The 25,200-nt window shown below is 36.7% G+C and overlaps 3 protein-coding genes across 3 annotated transcripts; 2 read left to right on the top strand and 1 right to left on the bottom strand.

Annotated features, from left to right (window-relative positions):
* Positions 1–678: 678 nt before the first annotated feature.
* Positions 679–2,161, top strand: LOC118738641 (growth hormone-regulated TBC protein 1-A; the record flags this gene model as incomplete). The annotated part of the gene is given in 2 exon segments (XM_036469550.1): positions 679–791; positions 869–2,161. Coding segments are annotated over 2 exon segments (335 nt in total), but the record flags the coding sequence as incomplete, so codon positions are not given.
* Positions 2,162–5,294: 3,133 nt separating this feature from the next.
* LOC118738650 (helix-loop-helix protein 13-like) lies at positions 5,295–13,366 on the bottom strand. The gene is made up of 5 exons (XM_036469559.1): positions 12,966–13,366; positions 8,289–8,467; positions 7,965–8,217; positions 7,516–7,727; positions 5,295–5,802 (listed from the first exon to the last, which is right to left on the bottom strand). Exons 1-5 carry the CDS (start codon positions 13,010–13,012, stop codon positions 5,678–5,680), a joined length of 816 nt encoding a protein of 271 aa, XP_036325452.1. The 5' UTR covers positions 13,013–13,366; the 3' UTR covers positions 5,295–5,677.
* Positions 13,367–19,030: 5,664 nt separating this feature from the next.
* LOC118752173 (organic cation transporter protein-like) lies at positions 19,031–20,797 on the top strand. The gene is made up of 5 exons (XM_036487033.1): positions 19,031–19,052; positions 19,112–19,472; positions 19,535–19,678; positions 19,739–19,929; positions 20,001–20,797. The coding sequence occupies exons 1-5, from the start codon at positions 19,031–19,033 to the stop codon at positions 20,768–20,770; spliced, it is 1,488 nt and encodes a 495-aa protein (XP_036342926.1). The 3' UTR covers positions 20,771–20,797.
* Positions 20,798–25,200: the final 4,403 nt, after the last annotated feature.

Below are 25,200 nucleotides of genomic sequence, written 5' to 3'. Positions count from 1 at the left end.
AAGAATGGAATGTTTTTCAATATTTCTACAGTGTTAAAAAATAGTTTGTTGTTGTAGCATACAAATTCCCCAAAGACTTTTTGGGAAGTGTTGCTGGAGTGACAGTCCTTGGCCAGATATAAATCTGGGTCGTTCCGGTTACGTAGACCCGACTGTCGTGGGAACGTAAAAAATAGTTTAGCCATATTGAGTGTTCTGTAAATTAATGCCGTATAGCCAGCGAGTGCCAAGTAAGAAATTATGCAATGATGGAGTATATTTTTCCTTGCAACTTGTAGTCAATCCCTTGTCCATCCTTTTATAATTGGTATAATTGGATGATGGCATACTTCTTGAATCGAATTATTGTTAAAACAGAGTCCGAATAACGTCGTCGATAGAAACTCGATTCGAAATTGAATTTTTAGGTTACGGCATTCCTCGACGAGCCTGCCTTCTCAATACAAGTTATATTGGAGCAAAAAGAGCAGAGAAACACATTCGATACGAAAGTACTTTCCGATAGCCCTTTGATTTGTGTAGTTATCAATATCATCATACTTTTTTTGCTCGGATAAAATCACTAATTTTAAGGTTATTTGATTACTAGGGGTAGTTTTATAATTTGCATATTGAAAATATCAACACGCTTGGAATAAGATATGTTACAGTTTAAACAAATTTCCTTTTTAACTTCAGGCTTACCATATGCTGTGATAGCGAGCAAATGGTTCATTTGCATATTCGCTGAGGTGCTTCCTGTTGAAACCGTGCTGCGTATTTGGGACTGTGTCTTTGCGGAGGGATATAAGGTAGGCCACACAAACATATGAGCCACTTGTCTATTAAATTCGAGCACTCTTTTTTTCATTTCCTTTGCTCTGTTCAGATTGTCTTTCGCGTTGCGCTAGCATTATTCCTAACACATAAAACAGCAATACTCGGTTGCGATGATATCGCCGCATTAGCGAATTTATTTCGTGAAAATATGATGCAAGGTGACATTGTTACCAACTGCCATAGTTTTATAGAAGCAATGTTCAAAATACGTTTGAAACGTAGTGAGCTGGAGGCGTTACGCAAAGTGTGCGTAGGACGCAATAATACCTAAGAAGAAACTATTTAAAGGAGTACTACAACCAAATGCAAAATCTTCATAAACTATGTAGTACTTGCGGCTTAAGTTACTTAAAACACCTACGTACATACTAACTAAATAACTAAAGGCAACACACAAACTACCTAATTGCCATACGTATGTATGCACAATAACACAACACGAGCTAATAATCATAGGATAATTGGTATGTGACTAACTTAAATGAGTAGCAATGATTAAATGTAGGAAACCGGCTAATTTTCATTACGTTAGAGGAAATGCTTAGTAGCCACAAAAGTATCGAATTGCTTTCAACAAAACATAAGTTTAGAATCGAAGAACAATGATAATAATACAACATGTTTAACATATTTAGATATGTATACACAAGAATACACTAAGGCATTAAACGCAACCGAACTACCAAAATACATAGAAAGTAATTTAAGTTACAAATATATACATAAATAGTTGTAGATTAAAGATAAGAGTTTACCATAATTATAGAATGTGCGCATACTTGTATTTATTACATATATTCTATATGTATGTATGGACTTACGCATGTGTTTAAATGTATGCAAATGTATGGGAGTGTGAGATTTAACGGCATGAGTATGCCTACGTTAGACAAATAGTTGCTATGATTGCTGTTGTCATTTGTTTAGTAAAATCTAAAAGAAGTAAACGCTGAGCAATGCTTTTGTGTACAAAAAATTAAATTATTTTGCGTGCTGAAATTAGTTTTAAGTAGCTTAATGATGGAGTATGATCAATGCCATGTTTTTAAACTGCAGATAGATATTACAATTGTTCGCATTTTGAAGCGGAATTGAAGCTTAAATTGGCAAAAAACATGTTAATGGAAGAGGTAGCAAATATGTAGTTGCCTTTTGGCGGAAGTTTACATTAATATAAATACTTTAAGTATTCATTTCACTTCCAGTATCTCGAAAGTTAAATTTTTTTTACAATTATTGCTGAAATATTTATACCTGAGTATTGTTTAACGGATGTTTAAAGAACTTATGTAGATCGAGTTTGCATGAACAAATCAAAGTGTTGCCTTATGGCCTCAAAATTTATTTATGTAGTTTATTGCATTGCTTGGAACTGAAATTATTGATATACTTTGTGCATTTAAAAGAGATTTGGGTTCGACTTGGTATATGGGTTGGATATGATGTCTGAAGGAATTTCTACAGAGAAGGCAGCACATATGCGAAAAGTATAAGGACTACGTAATTGCAATACACAGCTTGATGCGACTTGCCGGGTGCAACAGCGAGCCAATGACGCGACTTATTAGTGGACAAATCCTTGGAATCGTAGAAACAATTCAGCTATGATATCAGGTTTCCAAAAGCGATTTGCTTGGTTTCGAAAACACTGCGTTTCAGTAGCAGTCGCAGGAAGTTTTGTTGTTGTTGGCTTCGTTAAACATACCCTTTGAATGTTGAATTCTGAGAGATTTTGGCATTGTGTCAGTTGTGTTTATACAGCAACTCTTAGAGCCTTTTAATGAAAAAAATGTTCCAAACGATTTCAGCCATGAAATCTTGTGAAATCGATCTACAAAGCGGCGCTGAGTTAATGTTTAATATATTTCTTTGTTTTAAATTTTAATAGTTGATAGCATCGGACAAATTTAGTTATATAATATTATTGTTTTCATAGATGTATGGATAGTTTATCTCTTGTAATACTTAAGAATAAACAATTGTTCATAAAAAGCTTTCTTAAACTATTAAAATGGTATTATTTTGCACATAAATAAGTTGAAACTGAAAAGAAAAATTTAGGAACTTGATGCATGTTGCACATTAGAATAAAAATTTATTTAGTCAAATTGAAAAGGAGCGAAACAAAATATTGGCATTCATAGCTATGAACAAATTAGATGGCTTAAGAATTGAAAACAAATGAACTAAGTAGAGGATAAATGTGTGTTTAAACAATAATAGTTTTAGTAGCGGGCTCCAACCGACGAAATACTGGACAAAAAATTGAATGCAGACCACAAATTTTATTTGCAATGTTCTATAATACAAACACACACACACACATACATGCGTACATACATACATACATGCATACACATACGCTTAACACTATCGCTAAGCCAAACGAAAAATTACTAAGCAATCGCCTGGAGATGGCAATTGAAAAAGCACTTCGTTTATCGGAAACACAATACGGGTTTAAAAAGTATAGATCAACAATTGATGCCACCTAAAGAGTGTTAGACATCGCAAAAGCTGCCGGGAGTGGCAAAAGATGGAAAGGTGGAACTAAAAAATACTGCGCGCTTGTACGGGGAAAATACAATCAAAACCTAGCTCCTCGTTACCTGATAAATATTATAATGAGCTATGCATTTTCATTGTAGAGTCCTCAAGTATGATAAAGAAGAGCTCATCAAGAAATATGCAATATTCAGTGGAGTACCATAATTTTCTGATTCGGGCCCTCTCATCTGGAACTTCATGTACGATGGTGTGCTAAAACTACGCCAACCTACATCCGCACAAACATTTTGAACGGCACTGGTACTCTACGATGGGCTAAAAACTCGCCGGGGAGATTATGAGATTACGTCACAGCCACGCCTAAAATACCTGGAAGTAATATTCCACTCTAAGCTAAGTTTTAAAGATCATTTGCTATGCCTACATAGTCGAGAAAGCCTTGTGAAGAGTCATTCGAAAGATATACATATATACATATAGCTTTGGACGTAGTGGGCAAAGCTACAGACTTGTTAGAACCCCGCATTCCGAACAGCGACAGGATACCTTCTGATGTCGCCTGCGCCCTACCTGCACAGCGAGGCCAAAATTCTTCTCGTAAGGGAGCATAACAAAATGCTCAGCAAGCAGTTTCTGGTATGATGGCACAGAAGGGAGCACCCCAACAGACCCTTGCTCGTCAACGGAGTTTGAACTGCCAAGAGACACCCGCGTTACTTTGGCCCAGTTACGGCCTGGATATTGTAGCTGTCTCAACTACTACCTCTCCAGAGTCGTCCTCAATATCGCCAATGAGTGTCCGACATGTGGAGACTCGTCAAATGCCAGCAACCAACTCTTCACATTGCTCAGAAGCATGGACAATGACAATATTCGATGAGGCGGCTTTTGGAGTATTCGAGAGAAAGATTTGGCGATGGCGAATACCGCAGGCGAAGGAACAACTGAAAGTATTCAACTTGGAACCTGCTAATGCTAGCCCCACTGCAATGGAAAGACCAAATGCAGAAGCTATTAGCTTCTTCGATTTGCACAGGAAGATAGTTCGTATAGTCCGACTTGCCCACAAAGCCCCAGATCTTTACTGCCTGGAAACCGTCTTGAGACTGCCCCAGAGAAGAGTAGTTTAACGGTAGAAAATTCCTCTGAAGTTTGGAAGTCTGACTTCGAAGCGTCAGCTACAATTATGATCGAAGTACGACACTTAGCTAGCATTAGGCATATGCCCGTCCGTTTTACTTAGAGGATGTAATTGCCCATCACTTCTACGAAGTAATACCTAAGCGGTGGTTCCGTAGGAATGATTTGTGGTGGCGTAGTTTAGGCTTAGCGGATTAAAGTGTCGCGCAGTCCTATGCTTTCGCTTACTTAAGGAAAAAACTCAATGAACGAACAACTCAATGCCAAACATATTTCTAAATACACATACCTTACTGTAATTATGTACGTAATTAAATAAGAATTAAGTAAGTAATTAAAAATATGAAATACGTAAATAATTATTTAGAGAAAAAAACACTCAATTATCGAATTAAAGAACTGCATATCAAAGAGAAAAACTATTGTAAATTTACATATGTGTATGTATGTATGTGTGCGTAGACATGAAAATCAAAAATTGAAAAATATTTATTTCAATTATCTTGCTTAATAAAATGCTTAGACCCATCAAAGTTGACAAATTTACTTGTAAATTGAAAAAAAAACCTACCTCCTTACTTCACACCTAGTGAAGCCTAAATCTTCTCAGCAGATACCTTCGCTTCTATGCCAGCCTTAATTTCCCAATAATTCTAAGAATACAACCTTCCACAAACGTCTTTGCTGGAAAGTTGAAAGATGGAGGCTAAGACTCTCTCTCTCTTTCTCTCTCTTAAAATCAATATCCTTGACACCCTTCTTTTAAACGAAGTTTTAACTTCGAAGTACACATAGATAATCCTTTTTCATAGCAGAAAACCACTCAAAGCATTTAAAATACTTAATTTGTATAATTTTTAAATTAATTTTTATTTTTACATATTCATCATAAAAATGTATGCAGCTAAGTTACAATGTATGTAGCAATACAAAAATTAGAAAATAAAACGCTTTTTGTCGAACAAATAAATGCTTGTTATCAATATTTGAAAATAAAAGTTGAATTTTATGATGTTTCAATTTTTTACTTGCGCTTATATGTATTATACACGGCTTAAAGTACACAAATATATTTACGTAAACGGAAGACAGTGGGACTAAGTTAGTATCACAACGAAATTATATAATAAGATATGTATGTACGCATGCCTCAAAGTTTTTGGAGTCGATTATTATTAATATTATTATTTTTTGGCATTGGAATATTTATTTATGGCCCACAGTGCGCTCCGCACATTGGCTCCGAAGACAATGCTAGTGTGGTGAGTAGGGTACGACGTCCCGGATGTACGCCCAAATTTTCCCAGTTGATCCACGATAGGCGCGCTGTGAGATCTGTAAATACGAGTATGCAGAAAAAGATTGAAGTTAATTTTTATAAAAAAAAAAATTGTATTAAAAAAATATACTGTTAATATAATTATTTGTAAATTTTAAAAACAAAAAGACATATGTACACTACAGTGCCCCTCCAAAAAAAGTTGCAGTTTTCCACCGGAAATATAAAATTTATATTTAATGACTTTCGCCAAAATAATTAGGAAAAATATTATGATTTACGTGAGCGTACGTATTTGCAAATGCCTCAAAAAATTTCATTGATTTGATTACGTCGATAAATTTAAAAACAATATTTTTTTCAGATATTTGAGCATTCTTTTTTGCATAACTGTGGCTCTTCTATCATCTGAGTTGATTTTTTTTGGAAAAAAATTTTATAAACAAATTTTATTTGTAAAAGACTCAATTTTTGGAGGTATTTTCAAAGGGGTTCAGCTCACGTAAAGCTTAATACTTTTTTGCAAAATATTTTGGCCGAATTCTTAGAATGTAATAAATTTTATTATTCCGATGGAAAACCAGCAACGATTTTTTTGGTTTGGAGAGTGATGCATCCTAATGTACATAGTACCCTACTAGAACACACTGGGTGAATTGCACGGGCCATGGTACCAGGTAAAGTTTCTATGAAGTGTAAAGTGCAATGTCGTATAGTACTGTAGGCATTTATACTAGGGCTATATGTACTTATAAACTCTTATGGTGGGAAAAAATAAAAATTATACATTTTTAAATTCCGGTTTCGGATACGGGATCAGCGACCCAAAATACTTAAGAGGGACCACTCTGGTTGCCGCCGAAGAAAAAATAAATAAAATAAGTTACTAAAAATTAAAAAAAAATAATTTCCTTTTTAAAATATCGTTATCTAAAAATTAAATTAAAAAGGAAAAATGGAATACGAAAGGAAAAAAATTAATTATATACAGTTTTCTTTTCAAAACACTAAAAAGTATGAATAAAAAGAAAAGTAAATAAAAAAAAATTAATTAAAAAAAAACGGTTAATACAATAAGTTTCTTAAAATTAAATGACACTATAAAACAATAAAAACTAATTAATACAAAATTTAATTAAAAGTGAAAAAATAATAGCTAAAGAAAATAAGTTCCTGAAAATTATACGATTTAAAGAAATCTGTTTAAAATACAATCTAAAGAAATTAAAAAAACTAAATTTAATTTTTAAAAGAATAAAATTAATAAAATATGTTCCTAATAATTAAATAAAATAAAACTTGTTTCTCTTTCAAGCAACCCAAAATTTGAGGAAAATTTATTTTAAAAAAATATGAAAACAATTTAATTAAAAAAGAAGAAGAAAATATACTTAGGTTTGTAAAAATTAAATTACATAAAAAAAAAATTTTATAAAAAAATATAAAAATTAAAATTAAAGTAAAGGAACGAACAAATTACCCAAAAAAAGAAAAAAATAATTCCACTGCCTAAGAACTCGAACCTCGGACATCGCGCCAGTGCTTTGCTTACTCGGCCATTGCGATTCTTTGCTTTCTGTGCTCTCTGTCAAAAAAGCTTTCCACTATGAAAGTTGGCAAGGGAGCTTTTATTGTAAGACTTTTCGTGCCAGAATAAACAGAATCTTTCAAACTATTCCATTGTCTTACAAAAGAATTGCAACTAACTTAGCCAGTATTGCCCTGTAGCTAAATTTATTTTTTTTGGCAAAAGTAAAAAGTGCACTCACCACTAGTATTCCAATTGGCGCGATCGGCCTTAATCTCACCACGCAAGCATTTTTCCACATAGGTCAGTGGATCGTAGTCGGTCTGTAGGACTTCGCGCAGCAGTGAAATATAAGCGATGGCCAAACGTAAAGTGTCGATTTTGCTTAATCGTTTCTCGTACGGAAAGGTGGGCACGTGAACGCGCAGCTCATCGAAAGCCGAATTGATGCTACTGTAGAAGGTGAACAATAGCCAACATTAGGCACAGCGACGCGGAAAAATGACAAGATAAAAGAAAAGTTTGAAATTTAGTAAAATGAATTAACAGTTATATAACTGGGGGTGTAAGAAATTAATTGAAAACTAGTTTGTATGTATGGCTCTATCTATTTTTGTTTATATCTATGAGTGTACTACATGTATGCAAGTGAAATTCTGGAAAAAAAGAAAAATAGACCATTTAGTGTACCCAGTTGGTGCCGACCTCTGGATGCGTTTCCTCTCGCGCACGTTCGCCTGTTGCCGTTGCAGCTTGTACGGTGTTGTCGCTGTCGTTGCATTTGTTGCCGGGGGATTACCATAACCGACGCTGCTGCTGCTCGCATTAGGACTATTGCAGAGCAAGGCTGCATTACCGCCGGCACCGCCACCGCCACCGCCACAGCCGGTGGAAGAGCTGGCCGAGGCAAGTGACATGCCTGTTGATGAATCTAGCAGATTTTCTGCAAATGAACGAATTAAAGGTTAGAGGGTAAATGTGAATAGTACTCTCGAAAAATCGATTTAGCTTTACCCGCATGATGTAAGTATTGTTGTTGCATCTGACGCAAATTGCTTGTACTCATCCGCAGATTACCGCCGCCACCAACAAGGCCACCCGCTGCGGCGCTCACGTGATGTGCTGCACCAGCATAAACGCACGACGGCAAATCGTTGATCATGTCATCGTCAAAGTTATGAAATGAGAGGTGGCTGCAAGTAGAAGAGAGGGAATGGCGTTTGAATTACCTACTTAGTGTAAGGGCGAAGTAAAAACAGTAGGCAAATTTGTAAAATATTTTGTAAAGGCAACTACAGTGGTGGCAAAATAAATGGGGACGCGACATTATTACATAAAATGCTATCTTTGAAAGGGCTGATTGGAAAGAAATTTGTACATTTGGTTAGCCCTCTAGGATAGGGAGCTAAGAATATACCCGCACCGGATATGCTGTATGAGTTGTAAAAGACGACTAAAATGCAAAACGCTGTGAATGATCTGAATGGCTGTGGTGCGTCTCAGACAGGTTACAAATACGGACTAACTTAGCAGCAGGGCTAAATTGCACACTGGAAGCTGCGTGAAATTAAGAAACTATGGGAAAGATGAACCTAGAAATTAGACTTTAGGTGGTCACCAGGCGTGTGAAAATCTACGCGCATTGATGAGGCTAAGCGCATTCTGGAGGAAGTGGGAGTGGTTGTACCTCTTCATTCAACGATCTACTAGTGATGGCATGGTGTTGGTTTCCATTTACCAGAGTGAAGAGACGCGGAAGCAGGCAGTGAAGTGCAGGTAAAAGAGATCCTTCTGTGCGATTGACCGCGCGCTCCGTGTCTCCCAGGAGAATATGGCCTGTGGAGGTTACATCCACGGAAACTAGTAGCGCCTTGTGGAATGCTGTTTTGTCGCTGAATGCTTGCTCCAATATTCTAATGAAAAGTGACAATTACACTCAAAGGACTGATATCGCTACTGCCGGGAATTCGGTCATAGCGTGAGTTTTTGTGTGGAGGAGGGTGATTCCACTTTTGCGTCGATGAAATAAAGCAGCTGCCGATAAGGTGGTCACGCCAAACCTGGTTTCTTGTGGCACGGCTGCCCTCGTTCTAACCGGCGGATTGAGGATGGGTTAAGTTAAGAAATGTTTTCAAAAGACTCTTGCGTGCCTTTCGTGCTATTTTCCTTTGACAACATGCCGTGGCAAACCAAATCCAATCGCAGCCTACTTGGCGGATACTGCTTGTATAAGTAAACGTCTGACTACAAAACAGTCATAGAGTAAACAGAGATTTTTCAGCAAATCGTATGAACACTGGATGTCTTACGTGGAAGAACCATTCTATAGGCAAGAAATTGCCTTATATATATGTATGTATGTAGGCTCCCCCTGCTTTGCAGTAACAAACTATTCTCAGGACTTGATTGCTGCAACCTTAGTTTCAGGGGCAAGAATGGCCGGTTGCACTTTGTTGTTGCCTATGCGAATTTTCCATATGATTCTTATGTTGCCAACACCTCAGAAGGATTCTACGCGAATTTATCGAAGAAACCATGGGTCTTAAATCAATTTGGAGTTTGCCGAATTGCGAAAATAGGTTTCTTAGGATTTTCCTGTAGTGCCGTAAAGAAGTGCTTAAATCTTGTATGATAACATGCTTTAGGCGATTTTTTTGGTATGAGGAATCCATTTCTGCACTTTTCTTTTTCTTAAAACCTCCATCAGACGACGCAACAGTGAAAATTTTCATATTTTCTTTCGAAATATGTTTTCGCAGACTCCAAATTGAGTTTAAACCAATGGTTTCTTCAGCAAATTTACACGTAGAATCCTTCTATACACGCCGAGTAAAAAAATGACCCTAATCTGCTATTTTTTTCAAGTTATTTTTATTTTTTATTTTTTTTTTTTTAAATAATATTCGGCGCTATCGCGAATTTCATGTGAACAAATATTCCAAAAAATTTAAAAGCAAAAAAAAAATACAATTTTTCCCAATTTGTTTTTATTTTGCGTTTTAAATTTGGTAACGATTTGTTAGCATGGAATTGGCGATAGGGATTTTTCTTGCTTTAGCAGAAACCATAAAATTAATTCAAACTTTCAAACTTAATACCAACTCTAGAAAAGTGCAACAAATTTCCATCCAAGTTTTGGACTTTTTAATCTGAATTCATGAATATGCAATTACATGGCTCAAGAAATTTGAGTGAAATAAGTGCAAGATTTACAAGGCTAAAAATCGCGTAGACTTTTGATAATTTTTTGCTGATGGCCTTTTCCATAAAAACATGAATTTAAAGAAAAGGCGCAAGACCGTTTGCCAAAAAATAAAAAAATTAAAATCAATGCCAGTTTTTATAAATTGCACTTCTTATTTAAAACCACCGCTGTTTCAGCTTTTTCTGAAAGCTAAATAAAACCTCTGTGTACATTTTTAGTGCATATTTTGAAAAATCCCAAATTTTGAGTTCTTTAAAAAGGGATCGTGTGCGATATGCATTAGCGCACACAAGGGGTGGGTTTCGGGGTTCAAACCCCCCCTATGTGAATTTTTCGTTTTTCTTGAGAGTTCAGTTAATTTTTTCAGTATTTGAAATATTAAAAAAATTTAGCAATTGTGAAAAATCACCAACTCTATCGAAAACCAGAAATCAAAAAATTAACATAGAAGTGCAAAAATTCATGGAATCAATAAATTTATTTTTACTGACTCTTTTTTTTAATTTTTGATTAGGTACTTTTGAAAGTTGAGCGAATCTTGAGTTTATAGAACTTCTTATTAAACAAGTAGTTTTTAAGGAAAGAACACAACCGACTTCAATTCTCATATTCAAATTTAGGGGTACCATTAATTTCTTCATGACCCAATCATCGGATCTCTAAAACAAATTACGGGACGAACCTTGAGGTACTATCTTTCTAATAAAAAAAGGATTATTGAAAACGGTTCACGTGGTCCAAAGTTATGTATTCCGGCGAGATGATAACCTCCCTTTTTTTGAAGTCGGTTAAAAGCGTTTGAGTTCTGTTTATCCGTAAATAAAGTGCAGTTTATGAATTTTAAAACGTTTATTTATTTATTACATACTGTACATAAAACTTGACAAATGTATTTTAAAGAGGGTATTATCTGAAGCAAATTTTCAGTATTTTCCGGTGATATATCTTCAGAAATATAAAACCCCCCCTAAAATATATTCCTGGGTGCGCCCCTGGCGATATGTATTCATATTCAGCTTTAAATATGGCACAAGTGGATGAATGGTGTTTCGTATTTAATCTTTACAATGTTTTTCAAGCTATACATTTTTAATATTTTTTTTTATAAAAATATGGTTGATGCTTTACCACAAATTATATAAATCACACTTTGAAACTTTATACAGAATTTACAAAAAATCCACAAATTTTTATCTAAATTTCGAGCTTTTTAACCAGAATTTTTGAAAATTGTTTGGGTATGCAGTTAACAGGATTATAAAATTTTAGTTAAATTAGTGAAAGTTTTGAGCAGCTAAAAATTAAATATATTGATTTTTAATATTTTTTCTTTTTTTGTTGAAGGAGTTTTGAACTTTTCTCCATATAAACATGAATTTTTTGTGGAAGAATATGCGCAAGACCTTTTGAGAAAAAAATAAAAAAAGTCAACGCCAGTTTTCCTAAATTTCGCTTTTTATATAAAAAAAAGCTAAAAATCCAACAGCAAAAAAAAATATTAAAATTGAATGCGATTTTTTAGCCGCTCAAAACTTGCAAAAATTTTACAGTCCTGTTAACTGCATACCCAAAAAAATTAAAAAAATTGTGGATAAAAAGCTCGAAATTTAGATAAAAATTTATGCAGTTTTTCTAAATTCCGTATAAAGTGTGAAAGTGTGATTTATATGGTTTTTGTTATTTTTATAAAAAATATCTAAAAAATTGTAGCTTGAAAAAATATTGTAAAACACCATTCATCCATTTTTGACCGCCACTGTACATATTCATATAATTAGCTGAAGTAATGAATTTTCAGCATAGATCCCTAATGCTGGATTTCCACTAGGTATTAAATGGCAAAAATGACAAATGAAAAAGTCGGGCATTAAAAAATTATCGTGTCATTACATTAAAAAAAAAAATCATTAAGTTCATTTTCACATCGCACTTTTTTAAATGGCATAGATTGTTTGTCATTTTAATGCCTAGTGGAAATTCGGCATAAGAATTAAAATTTATTTTGAACTCAAAAAATTAATACGGTGATTCGATGAAAAACTAGATACTTTGAAGTACTGCTCAATAACATTTTGGAATTTTCGCTGTTTTTTTCCAATTTATGTACATATCGATGGCTGAGTGGAAGATCGACCTATCTCGGCTGCCAGTTCGAAAACGCTCTATCTCAAAAAACTTTTGAAGAACGCCATATTTCAGAATTTTATTGAAAAACACCCTATCTCAAAATTCAGTTCAAAAATGCCCTATCTCACTTCAAAATGTATTGAAAATGTGCTGATATAGGGCGTTTTTGAATCGGCAGCTGAGATAGGGCGTTTTTGAAACGAATTCTGAAATAGGGCGTTCTTGAAAAGTTTTTTGAGATAGAGTGTTTTCGAACTGGCTGCCGAGATAGGTCGATCTTCCACTCAGCCATCGATATGTAAGTGAATACTTTTTATCGGTTCTGTAATAATTATGTATATGTTTTTGCTTATATTAACCTTATTGGCGGCGAGGACGATGAATCGGGCAATTGATTTCGGGACATATTCTGTTAGATAACCGATATTGCTTTGGTTTTTAGAGTTGTCTATATCTGCAGTTCTTATTGAATTTTAATAGAGTCCCCAGTACTCAAATCACTTTTAATCAATCCACAAATCACTCTCAGATTAACTTTTTTAATCCACTACACCGCACAACCGTACGCTAATAAGATTTTTCACAATTAATTTACTTCCTGCGAGTGCATATCCTTTTATACAGCAAATTGGTCCAACTGGAGTATGTACATTTACTACTATGGAATTTTATGCTACACACTAAACGGTAAGAGGAATCTCAGCAAATCTCTGCATTTGATAAGCTGAGCTGGGTAGAAAGGATACACGCGCAGCTACCCTTAAACATATTTTGTAATAAATAATGGCAGAGATTTCAATGTGCATATCCTTCCAACAAACACACACATAAACGTGAATGCATGGAGTTTTGCTATGTACTTTCATTACATTGTTGTTGGACAAATGGGCGGAGCTATGGTCGTGTGAATACTGGGTGCCTTTGTTGGCAAATGAAAATTGTGTGAAATAGCTTAGAATGAATACTTGTGGATTTGTTTTCTGTTGCTCCAATTTGAAAGCAAGTGAGCAAATAAATTGGGGTTTCTAAACAGCAAAAAGCATGGATGATATTGACATCTGAGGCTTGAGACCAAGGGGCGTCAGCGACAGTAAATAGTATCTCCTGGCAACACACAAAGGGTCTTGGCGTATTGGGAGCACTCCGTTGATTCCATCTCTTCTCCACAGGGTCTTTGCAGCAGAAGAGATCCACTGATTATCTTTTTGCTCGCTCCGGAATATTTGGCTTCCGCGATAATTTCCTGCCCTGTCCGCAGAGCGCAAAATAGTACAAGTTCCCTCTGTCTAGGCTCTATGGTAGGTAAATTTATGATCCCAGTTCTGCAGAATGTCCAAGTTCGTACAGAATGTCCAAGTTCGTACAGAATGTCCAAGAACTTTCTTCTGACGATGAGTGCCACGTGGTCCGCGTGGCCAATAACCTCCTATAGGACGTCGTTTACCACTACTGATCGCTTTACGCTGGGCAGAGGCGTTTCCCATTCCACTGTGGCAGAACTGTACGAGCGAAGGAAAGGAAAGGAATACAATGTAAGGAACAAGTGCGAAAGGACATGAATTTAATGAATGACACTCGGCATGTACAAAATAGCGCAACACCGCAAAGGAGAGAGGAAATTGGCGAAATTGTGTGGTTTCGGCCCAAACCGACGAACGGTCGTGGATCCAACTAAGAAGAAGAAGACTTTTCTGACTTCCTCGGAGTAATATGATCAGTTCGTCTGCTTTACTTTTTTAGTATTTCTAGGCAGAAGTATTTGCTATCGACGAAGGTTGTAGTAACGATTTATCGTTTCCTCGGAGAGTCGGGATACCATTATGCGAGACTGCTAATGCGTTAGCCAGAGAGGGTTCCATTTTTGGCTAACGCATGACCTCAAGTGAGAATTAGTTCTCACCGCCAGTCAGCCAATCTTAAGCTATTGGTATCTGGGTGGCGCATGGCTTGAAGTTTGACCTTTTATGTTCCACCCTTTTCCTACTGGGCACAAACCTCCGCATCATCTACATATGTACATACCTCATATAAACAGCGAGTTCATTGTTGCTTCAATATGTACCTGCTCGTGACAGTTCAACTTCATTCACAGCATGTGGCAGCCATATTTGTTTCCCTCCTACCACCCACGTACTCCATTTCACTTTGAAGTCTGTTGCTGATACATGGCTCGGGCGAAAAAAGTTTAGCATCAATTTTTGCAAGCTGTGGGGTGTTTTAAAATGGGTGGAGCTTTGTGAGTGCATAACGAGAGCGAAAACAGAAGAAGAGAGTATTATTTCATATTTGTAGGCAACAATACAAAAATGTGGTAATGCAAAAGACAATGAAGCATATGAAGTAATATGAGATTAGCATGGTGGTAATCGGATGCAAATCGAGAATAACTGCACCTGTTTAAAAATACGTTTTTGATTACAGTCGTATATTTGTGTAAATTTTGTCTGTAAATGTGGATAATATATACATATGCAACAGCGGCAAGTGTTTGGATGTAAATTAAAAGTGCTGCTAAAGGTAATGGTAATGGTATTGGTAATGTCAATTGTAATTTTAATTACAATGGTAATAGTAGTTTAAATAATAAAGGTAATGTAAATGTGATTGTAATGGTAATGGTAATTGTAATTGTAATCTTAATTAATATTGCGAAGTTTATGGTAATTGTAAAGGTAATGGTAATAGTAATTTCAATGGAAATGGTAATGGTAATGGTAATGGTAATGGTAATGGTTATTGAAACGGTAATTCCAATAGTAACGGCATTATAATGGTGTTTGATGTATTTGATTACAGGCCTACATTTGTAAATATGGAGAATATGCAATAGCGGTAAGTATGCATCTGATTTCAATGATTTTGTCAAGAAAGCTGGTAAAGGTAATGGTAATGGTATTGGCAATGTCAATTGTAATGGCAATTGCAATCATAATAGTAGTTTAAATAATAATGCTAATGTAATGGTAATTGTAATGGTAATGGTAATTGTAATGAGAATGGTAATGGTTTTTGTCATTGCATTGGCAAGGGCAACGGTGATAAATATTGCAAAAGTACTGGTAATAGTAATTTAAATAGTAATGGTAATTGTAATTATAATGGTAATGTTAATGCCAATAGATAGTAGTGGCATGGTAATGGAGCAACTTAAAAAAAGGCGAAAATTTGGCGTCATAAATTTGGTCTTATTTGACCTCGCAAATCGAAAGGGTGCGGCGAAAAAGAAATGACTTTTAGCACATAAAATTAAGTTAACAAACATATTTACAGTGATTTATAACAAGATTATACTGGAGATTGTGCTCAATACGTTGAGTGACGGCCGCGCCGCCACACCGAAGAGCCGATGGTCCTGTCCAACAGATGGAGTTTTATAAACTTTTTGTCTTTCCCCTCTCCGCTTCCCTTGAAAGTTGCAACTATTGTTTTGCTGGTGTTAACCGATGCGCGCATGCGTGCTACATACATATGTAGCTATGTATGTATGTATGGGGCTCATCTCATTGAGCTGCAGCATCTCAGCGTTGCAACGCGTTGGCCGGCCAAGTCGGCGGTTTTTCTCGCCTGCGGCAATTGTTTGCAGCATTTAACCATGGGAACGTGTGTTCGGCGCGTGGCAACTTCGACAGCAATGATCGTCTTTAAATTAGCGTGCAACCAAAAAAAAAACAACAACAACAACGAAAGCGCACCAGCCTACCTCAAGCCGCCCTTTCCGCTACGCCACTCGCACCCTACACTTTTTTTTGGTTTTTGTGTTGTTGGTGGTTGCTGGTTGTTGGTGGCATGTGGCATGTGTATCGCCGCTGCTTATCTCATTCAAATCATTGACATGGCTAATTTCTGTTTTTAATTTATACAAATAATTCAATTGCAGCAATTGTCGCTGACAGCGAACGTATGCAAGTGAATTTAGCAAATCACACACCACTTCATTTCATGTTTGTTGTTGGAAGGACACATAAACATAGCGTACATTTGTACATATGTATGTACATATATGTAGGTAGGTGCATGCATACTTACATACTGACACACCTCTTCAACCCTCTTCGATGGCCCAATAATTTGCCGCGCTGTTTGCCGCTCACTTAAACCACTTCACTTCCGTTCTGCTTACAAATTTACCCAAAAATATGTTGCTGTGGTTTCGAAACTTGCCACTTTCCGATTGTATCCCTGTTCCAGTTCACAGGTTAAATGAGCCATGAAATAGTTTTGTGCTGATAAAGTTAGTTTCGGGTTAATTAATTAGCGTGCAACCGAAATGTCATTACAACGCAAATATTTTAATGCTCTCACGGTTAAGATTTTGATGGGAAAATCAGCCAAGAGCTCTGATTTGTGGGTGTGGATTTTCGCAATCGCCAAACAACAGTGAGTTAATTCGACTGAAGTCCATAATCGTAAAGCGAGAAAGCAAAAGCGAAAGCTTCAGAAATCGTATAGATTTTTTTCTAATTAAAACAAAAACTATTCTTTAATAATATTATCATTTCCATTACCGCTATAAGTATCAACACAATAGCAATACCAATATTAATGACAATACGAATATATCATCAATCTCATCAAAAATACCACATTTCCTTATTCTTAAAACCGGCTACGAGCCCCTTGATCAACCTGAATCGTACGGGCCAAAAGCCTAACTTCCTTCCTAAAAGTCTGGACATTTTTTTCGACCTACATACATACATATGTATTTATGTATGCATTGGGTACAAACTAAGTTTATGGATACATATAATACATATATGTAATATGATAATTAAAAATATATATATATGTATATGTTAAAAGAAAATCAAGGGATACTGCCCTTATTATCCGGAAGATTGCCCTTTGTGCCTTCTTTGTTGTCGAGGGGGATTTCGATAGTATCATCTATGGGATGCCAGACGTCTTGATTTTCCAGGATTTGTCTTGGCCATAGACAAATTGTCATGGTTTTTTAATGAAGGTCAGTGCAGGCACCCAGTTAATTTTTGCTATGAAAACAGGTTAAAGCTGTATCCAGAATTGCAGCGGACGACGGTATAAACGGTCATCGGCTAAAAATATTTAGTTTTATTAATAATTTTAAATCAAAACGACAACTGACGGATTTAACTACGGCAACTATGCAGCTGTTCACTTACCGCCGACCTCTTTGCCGTCGTCCGCTGTAATTCTGGGTAGAGCTTAAGCTTTCAGTTATTAGTAATCGAAACATTATTAGCTTCTTTCATTTTAGTTTATTTGCTAAAAGTGCAATTTCCTGAACAGTTACAGGGCTCAGGGGTCATACATACTACCCAGTAGATAATTTCAGGAGTTTTCTGAAAGTCATTCATTTATCCCTTCTTTTTTTTTTGTGTGGAGGTGCACAAGGCCTTTTAAAGGTGTTCTTTAAATTCATAGAAATTATACTCCTTTAAGGAATTTATTTAAGGTTCAAGTCTTAGGTGGATAACTTACCCAGCGGCTTATTTATTGCAGCGCTAATCTACAGAGAATTGTGCCAAAGAGGCATACATATACCCTTATACTATTGGTTGAATCGACGCTGTACTTCGAGAGTGTTAAATCATATTGTATTAGGGCAACAACGCTTGAAGTATTGGTAATTTTCATCTTGGCCAAATTGATCCTGGAAAAGGGATTAGAGGAGGAATTTTTAGTTATATTTTCAGATAGCCCAACGACCATTCAGGCTCTACGCGACGATAATCCAACATTTTTAAACCTTATTTTCACACCCCTATTGGGTCCAAAACAGAAAGGTCGCTGATAGGTTGGCACTTGAAGATTCTTAAACTTTTTTTATTGGAACAGATCCTTTTAAGGTCTCATTTGGTCTTATTTGATAGCCATAGTCAGTTAGTGGATATGTGGTAGTAAGTATTGTAGAATAGTAGGAGGTCTTAGAGTGATTTGGCACTTCGGCAATACTTTTTATAGGAAGGAATTGGTGGGAACACGTCAGAATGTGGGATCCTTTGTTATCTTCCGTCATTTGTTTTAAATAATCTATGGTCGAACCTTTATAACAAGGAATTCACCTACCCTTTTGCCATCCATTAGGGAAGTCGAAGGACATTGAGGGTTAGCGATGCAAAATACTTTTCAGATGGGCTCTTCTACTACATCCAAATACTTATGTAAGTAACTAAAAATTTTTTTTGGAACCAGCCTTTTCCAAACGACGATGAGCCGAACGTTAGAACGTTTTCACTGATTAAAATTTGTTCGGCCTAATTAAATTATTAATATTTTTTCCACAAGGGCCCTCTGTGTCTAATACCTATGTTTCATTAAGTGTTTCATATTTCATTACACATTATTTTGTTTCAAAAGAAATGTTAAACTGAAAACCTCTAAAAAGAAATTATTTAATAAATTTGTTTTTATGAAAATTAAAATAAAGAAATAAGTGAAACTCATGCAAAAAGAGACCAAAGACGGTAGAAATCTCATAAAACTCTCTCTCGTTTTCATATTCTCTTGCCTTCATTTCTTTCAGATAAGCCGCAACGACCGGACCCCATCATCTCGATTTTAGGCGGCGATTTGGGGCGCTGGCAATTATTTGTTTGCTTATGGATATTTTTGTCCAAACCGCCCACCGGTTGGGTGCAGATTTCTATGACATTTCTACAGGCCGATGTCAAAGTCACCTGTAAGAGCGGTGGCGATAGCAATGCTAGCGATATTTGTGAAGCCGGTTGCGATGGGTATGATTATGATCGTAGCATTTTCGAGCAAAATATTGTCATGGAATGGGATTTGGTATGCGATCGTCGGTGGTTGGCGCAATTGCAACAATCACTGGTCATGGTGGGCATTATGTTAGGCAATATGGTAATGGGCATGCTGGCCGATAAGTAAGTAATAGAGTGAGGTGGACGAGATGTACTGGTATAACTCTCCCCTTTTCTACACTTAGATGGGGACGACGTCCTATGTTTGTGATCTCGTGTTTGATGCAACTCATTTGTGGCTGTCTAGTTTCGGCATCACCATGGCTTTGGTTCTTCTTGTTGATGCGATTTTTGGATGGTTATGCCACTGGCGGCACCATGTCCACGGGGTAAGTACAGTCCCGTACACAGGCATGCCCATAACTGATTAAATTTCTTTGATCTTTTAGCTTCACAATCATCATGGAAATTGTGGGTAAAAGTAAGCGCGAACTGATGGCCATACTCTATCAGATTCCATTCAATTTGGGTCATGCCACACTGCCACTATTCGCTTATTTTCTCCGCCACTGGCGTTGGTATCACCTGTCGTTTTCATCCTTTTCAGTCTTATATATAATTTTCTTTTGGACTGTACCAGGTATTGTCGAGCGCCACACACAGATTTTACATCTAAAATTTTTTTAAATATAACTTGGCCCTCTTTCCTAGAATCTCCACGTTGGCTTTTGACCACCGGCCGCTTGGACAAAGCCACGGAAGTGCTCGAAAAAGCAGCAAAGGTTAATAAGCAACCAACCGAGCGGGTGCGCCCTGATTTAGAGGAAGCGCATAAGGTGCTGTCATCTTCAACAGCACAAAAGGGCACGCTTGTGGACCTATTTAAACATCCTTACCTGTGTCAAAAGACTCTAGCGATGGCTTTTAATTGGCTAGTTGTCTGCCTGGTATACTATGGCGTGTCACAGTTCTTGACCGCTTTGACCGGCAACATATTCCTCAATGTTTTTGTGGCGGCGATAATGGGCGTACCAGGCACCTGTATATGTGTACCGGCAACCAAATATATGGGACGCCGTCTTACTCTCTTTATATCCAATCTTGTAAGTGGCATCTCATTGACGCTCTTGGCATTTGGTCCACACTTTGGCGGCGCAGTTCGGGTGTTTTTGGCGACAATTGGTCTCTTTGGCGCATCGGTCACATTTCCGAATGTCTATTTGTATGCCGGCGAGCTCTTTCCGACTGTTGTTCGTCCCACAGGTGTGGGTTTGTGTTCGTTTGTGGGACGTGTTGGTTCGATTTTAGCTCCATGGATAGAGGGGTTGAAGTTATATGATATTGGGTTGCCCCCTGCCGTTTTTGGAATATTCGCACTCTTGGCTGCTGCTTCGGTTTGGCTTATGCCTGAAACGAAGGGTTACCCTTTGCCAGAGACTATTGAAGATGGTAATACGTTTGGCAAGAAACCGAAAGAGTAGTGACTGAAAGCGGTGAAGTAATCTTAATATTTGGTGATCTTATTCGAACATAATTTTATGTAATTTAAATTTTAATTGTATAATACGTTTTTAATAAAATCTACAAAAGTAGATCGAATAGGTTAATACATAGAGAGTGTCTAACGAAGCCTTGTTGAAGCACTTGATATGTGTACAAAATTTGGGCAGTTACCGATTAGATCAAGTATGGTTGAAGGATCCGAATTGGATAACAACGTGGAAGAGGGGGGGGGGGGGGGGGGGGGGGGGGGGGGGGGGTACTCTGAATAACTGGGAGTTCCAAATTCATTTCGCAGAGAAGTTCTTTTTTCACCTGGTATGGATGCCGGTTAACAGAAGTATATCAGGTAATTAGATGGCAGATAAGTTTGCAAGGAAGTGAACTTCTTGGAAGCGGTTGGATATGCCGCTCGCTGTTTGCAAGCTAATTACCTATGCAGGTATTTTTCTACTCCAAAGAAAGCGAAAGTTGGAAATATCTTTGGCTACGGGTCGGGTGACCGGTCACATTACTTTAGGTAGACACGTGGAGAGACGACGCCGTTCAACGACGACTGCAGGGGGTGCAGAGATGAGCATGAGCCTGAATCAGTAAGAAGGAACAGAATAAGATATATAGCGGGCATAAAGATAAGGCGATTGCCAACTGCACATTCTGGTTTGTATAGGTGGGGGCGGGGAGGACGTTAATAAGATTCCTTGTGGTACCACAACTGACCCAATGGTGTGTCCACGGGCAGCCACTGCAGCCTACTCTATATAGTACCTCTGAAATCTAAAAGGGACTTGTTTGCAACATTTTAAAAGTGCTCTCAAATGCAATGGATTTTGAAAAATGTGGTAAAATCGTCTATGGAAGAATACAAAAATAAGTATACATATCGTTCATATTAAGAAACAAATCTTTAAAAATTATGTCTGATTGATATTCTTACATATTCGTATTTAGTATAGCAAGCCTCCAGATATGACAACAACATTCATTACTACAGTTAATCATTATCTGCAACTTATCGATTAACAGCAACTTATTTTTTATCTACTTTTACCACCCTCTATTAAATCACAGATATGTAAGTGCATATCTTCGTATTGGTATGTACGTTGGGCCACCACTTAATATTTAATCCTTAAGCGTGTTTTCTGCCAATGGATATGTCGCTTACATAATAGACTTGTTTTCTTATTTTTAGAGATTTTGTGTACTACTTTTTTGCACACTTATTTAGATGCGGGAATGATTTGCGGTAGAGATGCACTTTAAAAACAAAAATAATGTCTTTTCAGTTGAAGTCAATACAAATAAGAATATATTGCATAAAGTAGTGGGAAAAGTAAACAAGCCGAAAATTAGGACTTTACTGGTAAAAGTTATACATATGTAGGTGATACATACATATGTTACATATTGAGTATGATTTTTATTTTAGTTGAGCGGTTGAGGAATAATTTCTTAGATTGTAAATATTTGCGTACTATGCATATGTATGTATGTATATGATTGCATAAGTTCGTACCTACGCACACGCTACCTTTCTCATATCAATACTATGTACATAGTTCTATTTACTCTTTACTACACCAATTTTGACATCAAAACAAACAATTCAATTTGCCACGCTTACACTTTTCTCTCTCACGCAAAATCTCTACGAGTTAGCAAACATTTGAAAATAAATCCATTTTGCTTGTTTATGAACTTGTGGCCAAGCATACGTTCGGAGATTAAGTGTGAAGTGGTGGCCACTTTTATAAGTTGGATAGCGCGGCACTGAAGGGATGTTGGTGAATAAGCAGAGGATGTGTGTACAGATTTGTGGTTAGTCAATGTCTTTGTGAACATCCTGGCTTTCGTTCCCCATCCAAAAGTGCCCACTGTAAGGAATTTTTCACCGCAGCATCGTCAAGCAAGCGAGATACAAAAGATTTTTCAGGTCGCAGTGTCTCTTGTTCTGTTACACCCAAAAATTAACTAATTTATTGACTAACAATGGGGAATAAGAACGAATAGTCAAACTCTAAATAATCGCGTTTATTTTAGAGATTTTTTTTTCCATATACAAAATTTTCAGATTTTTTTTCTTATAGCAAAAAAGTTCTCAAAACGCAACGCGAATTTTTAGACATTTGAAATTTGCACATTATTAAACTAAAATTTAAAGGGATATATGTTTCTTCTTGATGCACCCTACACCTCTCTCTCTCTCCTTGGTCAGAATTCGACCAACAACGCGTTTTCTGAACCTACCTTTAGTTGAGCTTGACGGCAAAGATTGAAGTACTATACGATTTAGTCAGGGTTAAGAAAGCCGGTACAACAACAATAACAACCCCCAGTGTACTCCCGACGCCTGCTACTAGATTTCTATCCCAGTTCTTACAGGAATCAGCCAAGACGATTAAAAGTAGGCAATAAGCCAATAAGCCGCCATTAATCCAACATTGAAGATTTCTTGTATTCGGGTTTGATTATTTATAAAAAAAAATACACAAAATGTATGCTAATTAAGAGATTGTTTCGAAAATCCATCCACTTACGCGATTGAGGTCAGCAATAAAAAAATCCTCTTCCACATTCATTTCAAGGCGGATCAGATCGACTTATAATGCAAATGAATTACAATATTTTTATTTCCCACACACCAAACGCACAATTGAGCTATAAGCCATAGGCATTAAAACATTGGAAAACAACAACGGCTAGTGCAAGCAGTTTACAGTACAACCAGCAAAGCAAACAATCAAATCAAAGGTGACGACGACAGGCACCAAAACAACCACAAATATACAAACAAATTAATACTGATTTTTGCAGAGAGTTTTCAAATACACACATACACATACATATGTACATACAACCATACTCATGCACGCGAGTATATCTATTTAGGAAGAGGAAATCGCCTCGGAAGCATACGTTTATTTGTGAAATGCGATAATTTAATTGTGGCCTTGCATTCATTGCACCCCTGGGAAGCATCGCAGAGGCTTGAAGCGCCTAAGCTTATCGCTACGTATGTATGTGCATATGTTATAGTGGTTGTTGTTGTTGTTATTATTATTATTGTTGTTGCGGAAAGTTAAATTAACAATCGTGTTTACATTGCTTTGTAACAAGATTGCACTTAAGATTGTCAATTTGACAGGCGGCAGCGTTGTGGAGGATGACAGCGGCGCAAGCGCAACACCGCCACGCCCTTCGAACAACCCCTAACGCCTGCCACACTCAAAAGTAACACAACCGTGTAGATACATAGTTTGCACGTCATTCGCATCAGAAGCGTTTCAACTCGGCGCTCAGCTATGCAGTTGCGCTACGACAGTCAGCGGCAATAGAAATTACCGTTAATGAAAAGGTTTGCACTTCCGTAGTCTTCTTGCACCCTCAACGCCACAATCGCTTTTACAGTGCCGGTCACTTGAGTGGTGCCACGTTTTCATCCTCAATTTTTATAGTTTTCCTTTTGTTTATTTAATATTCATTAATATTTTATAACAAATATAGTATATTCTATAACAAAATATGATTTTAAAACTTTATAACTATTCTAAAAATCTGCATCAAAATTTCAAATAAAAAAACGACCTCAAGCTCAATAAAATTGTTGAATATGATTTGTTAATAGGTCAATACTTAGAGAGCAAAACACAAAAATTTGAAATAAAAAAAATCTGCTTGGCTTTCGTTTTTTTTTTTTTTTGTTGAAGGCGCTACGCATTTTCTTCCAAACAAAGTATCGAGCCCTAACCGCCAAAACAACGTAAGCGACATTTTTATTTTTATTTTTTTTCTTATCAGAAATGCATTTAGATGCTCTAGGAAAAAAATGTCGCTTACGTTATTTCGGGCGGTTAGAGCTCGGTATGTTCTCCTATTTTTTATATGGCAGACAATTTGCAATACTCTCGGAAAAAATCAAAAACGGAAATCTTTCAGTACTGAGGATCGAAGTGTAGCGCCATTTATGTGGCCGGTACTGTATATGCATACTTACATATGCACGTATGAATTTATGTGTGTTACATAGTCGGTATGGTCCATCCTTTTGATTCAGCGTGTCGGCGGCGACGGTGTTGGTTATATCAGCGGTTTTTCTCGCCTGCGGCAATTGTTTGTAGCGTTTAGCCATGGGAACGTGTGTCCGGCGCGTGTCAACTTCGACAGAAATGATTGTCTTTAAATGAGCGTGCAACATATAAAAAAAAAAAAAAAATAATTTAGGGGAAAAGGAGTGCACCCTTTCTTTGTTGTGGCGATTGCTAGTTGTTTCGGCTGGTGCTTGATGCCTAAAACCGATGGTTATCTTGTTAAAATCATTGACATGGCTAATTTATGTTTTTAAGCCATTCAAATTATAGATATGCAAAATAAATTTGAGCCAATTTTCTTAGAGTAACACAAAAAAAAA

Source organism: Rhagoletis pomonella, unplaced genomic scaffold, assembly GCF_013731165.1.
Source record: "Rhagoletis pomonella isolate Grant_MI unplaced genomic scaffold, Rhpom_1.0 Rhpom_scaffold_00001, whole genome shotgun sequence".
Classification (NCBI taxonomy): Eukaryota; Metazoa; Arthropoda; class Insecta; order Diptera; family Tephritidae; genus Rhagoletis; species Rhagoletis pomonella.
This window is presented reverse-complemented; position numbering and strand designations above follow the sequence as displayed.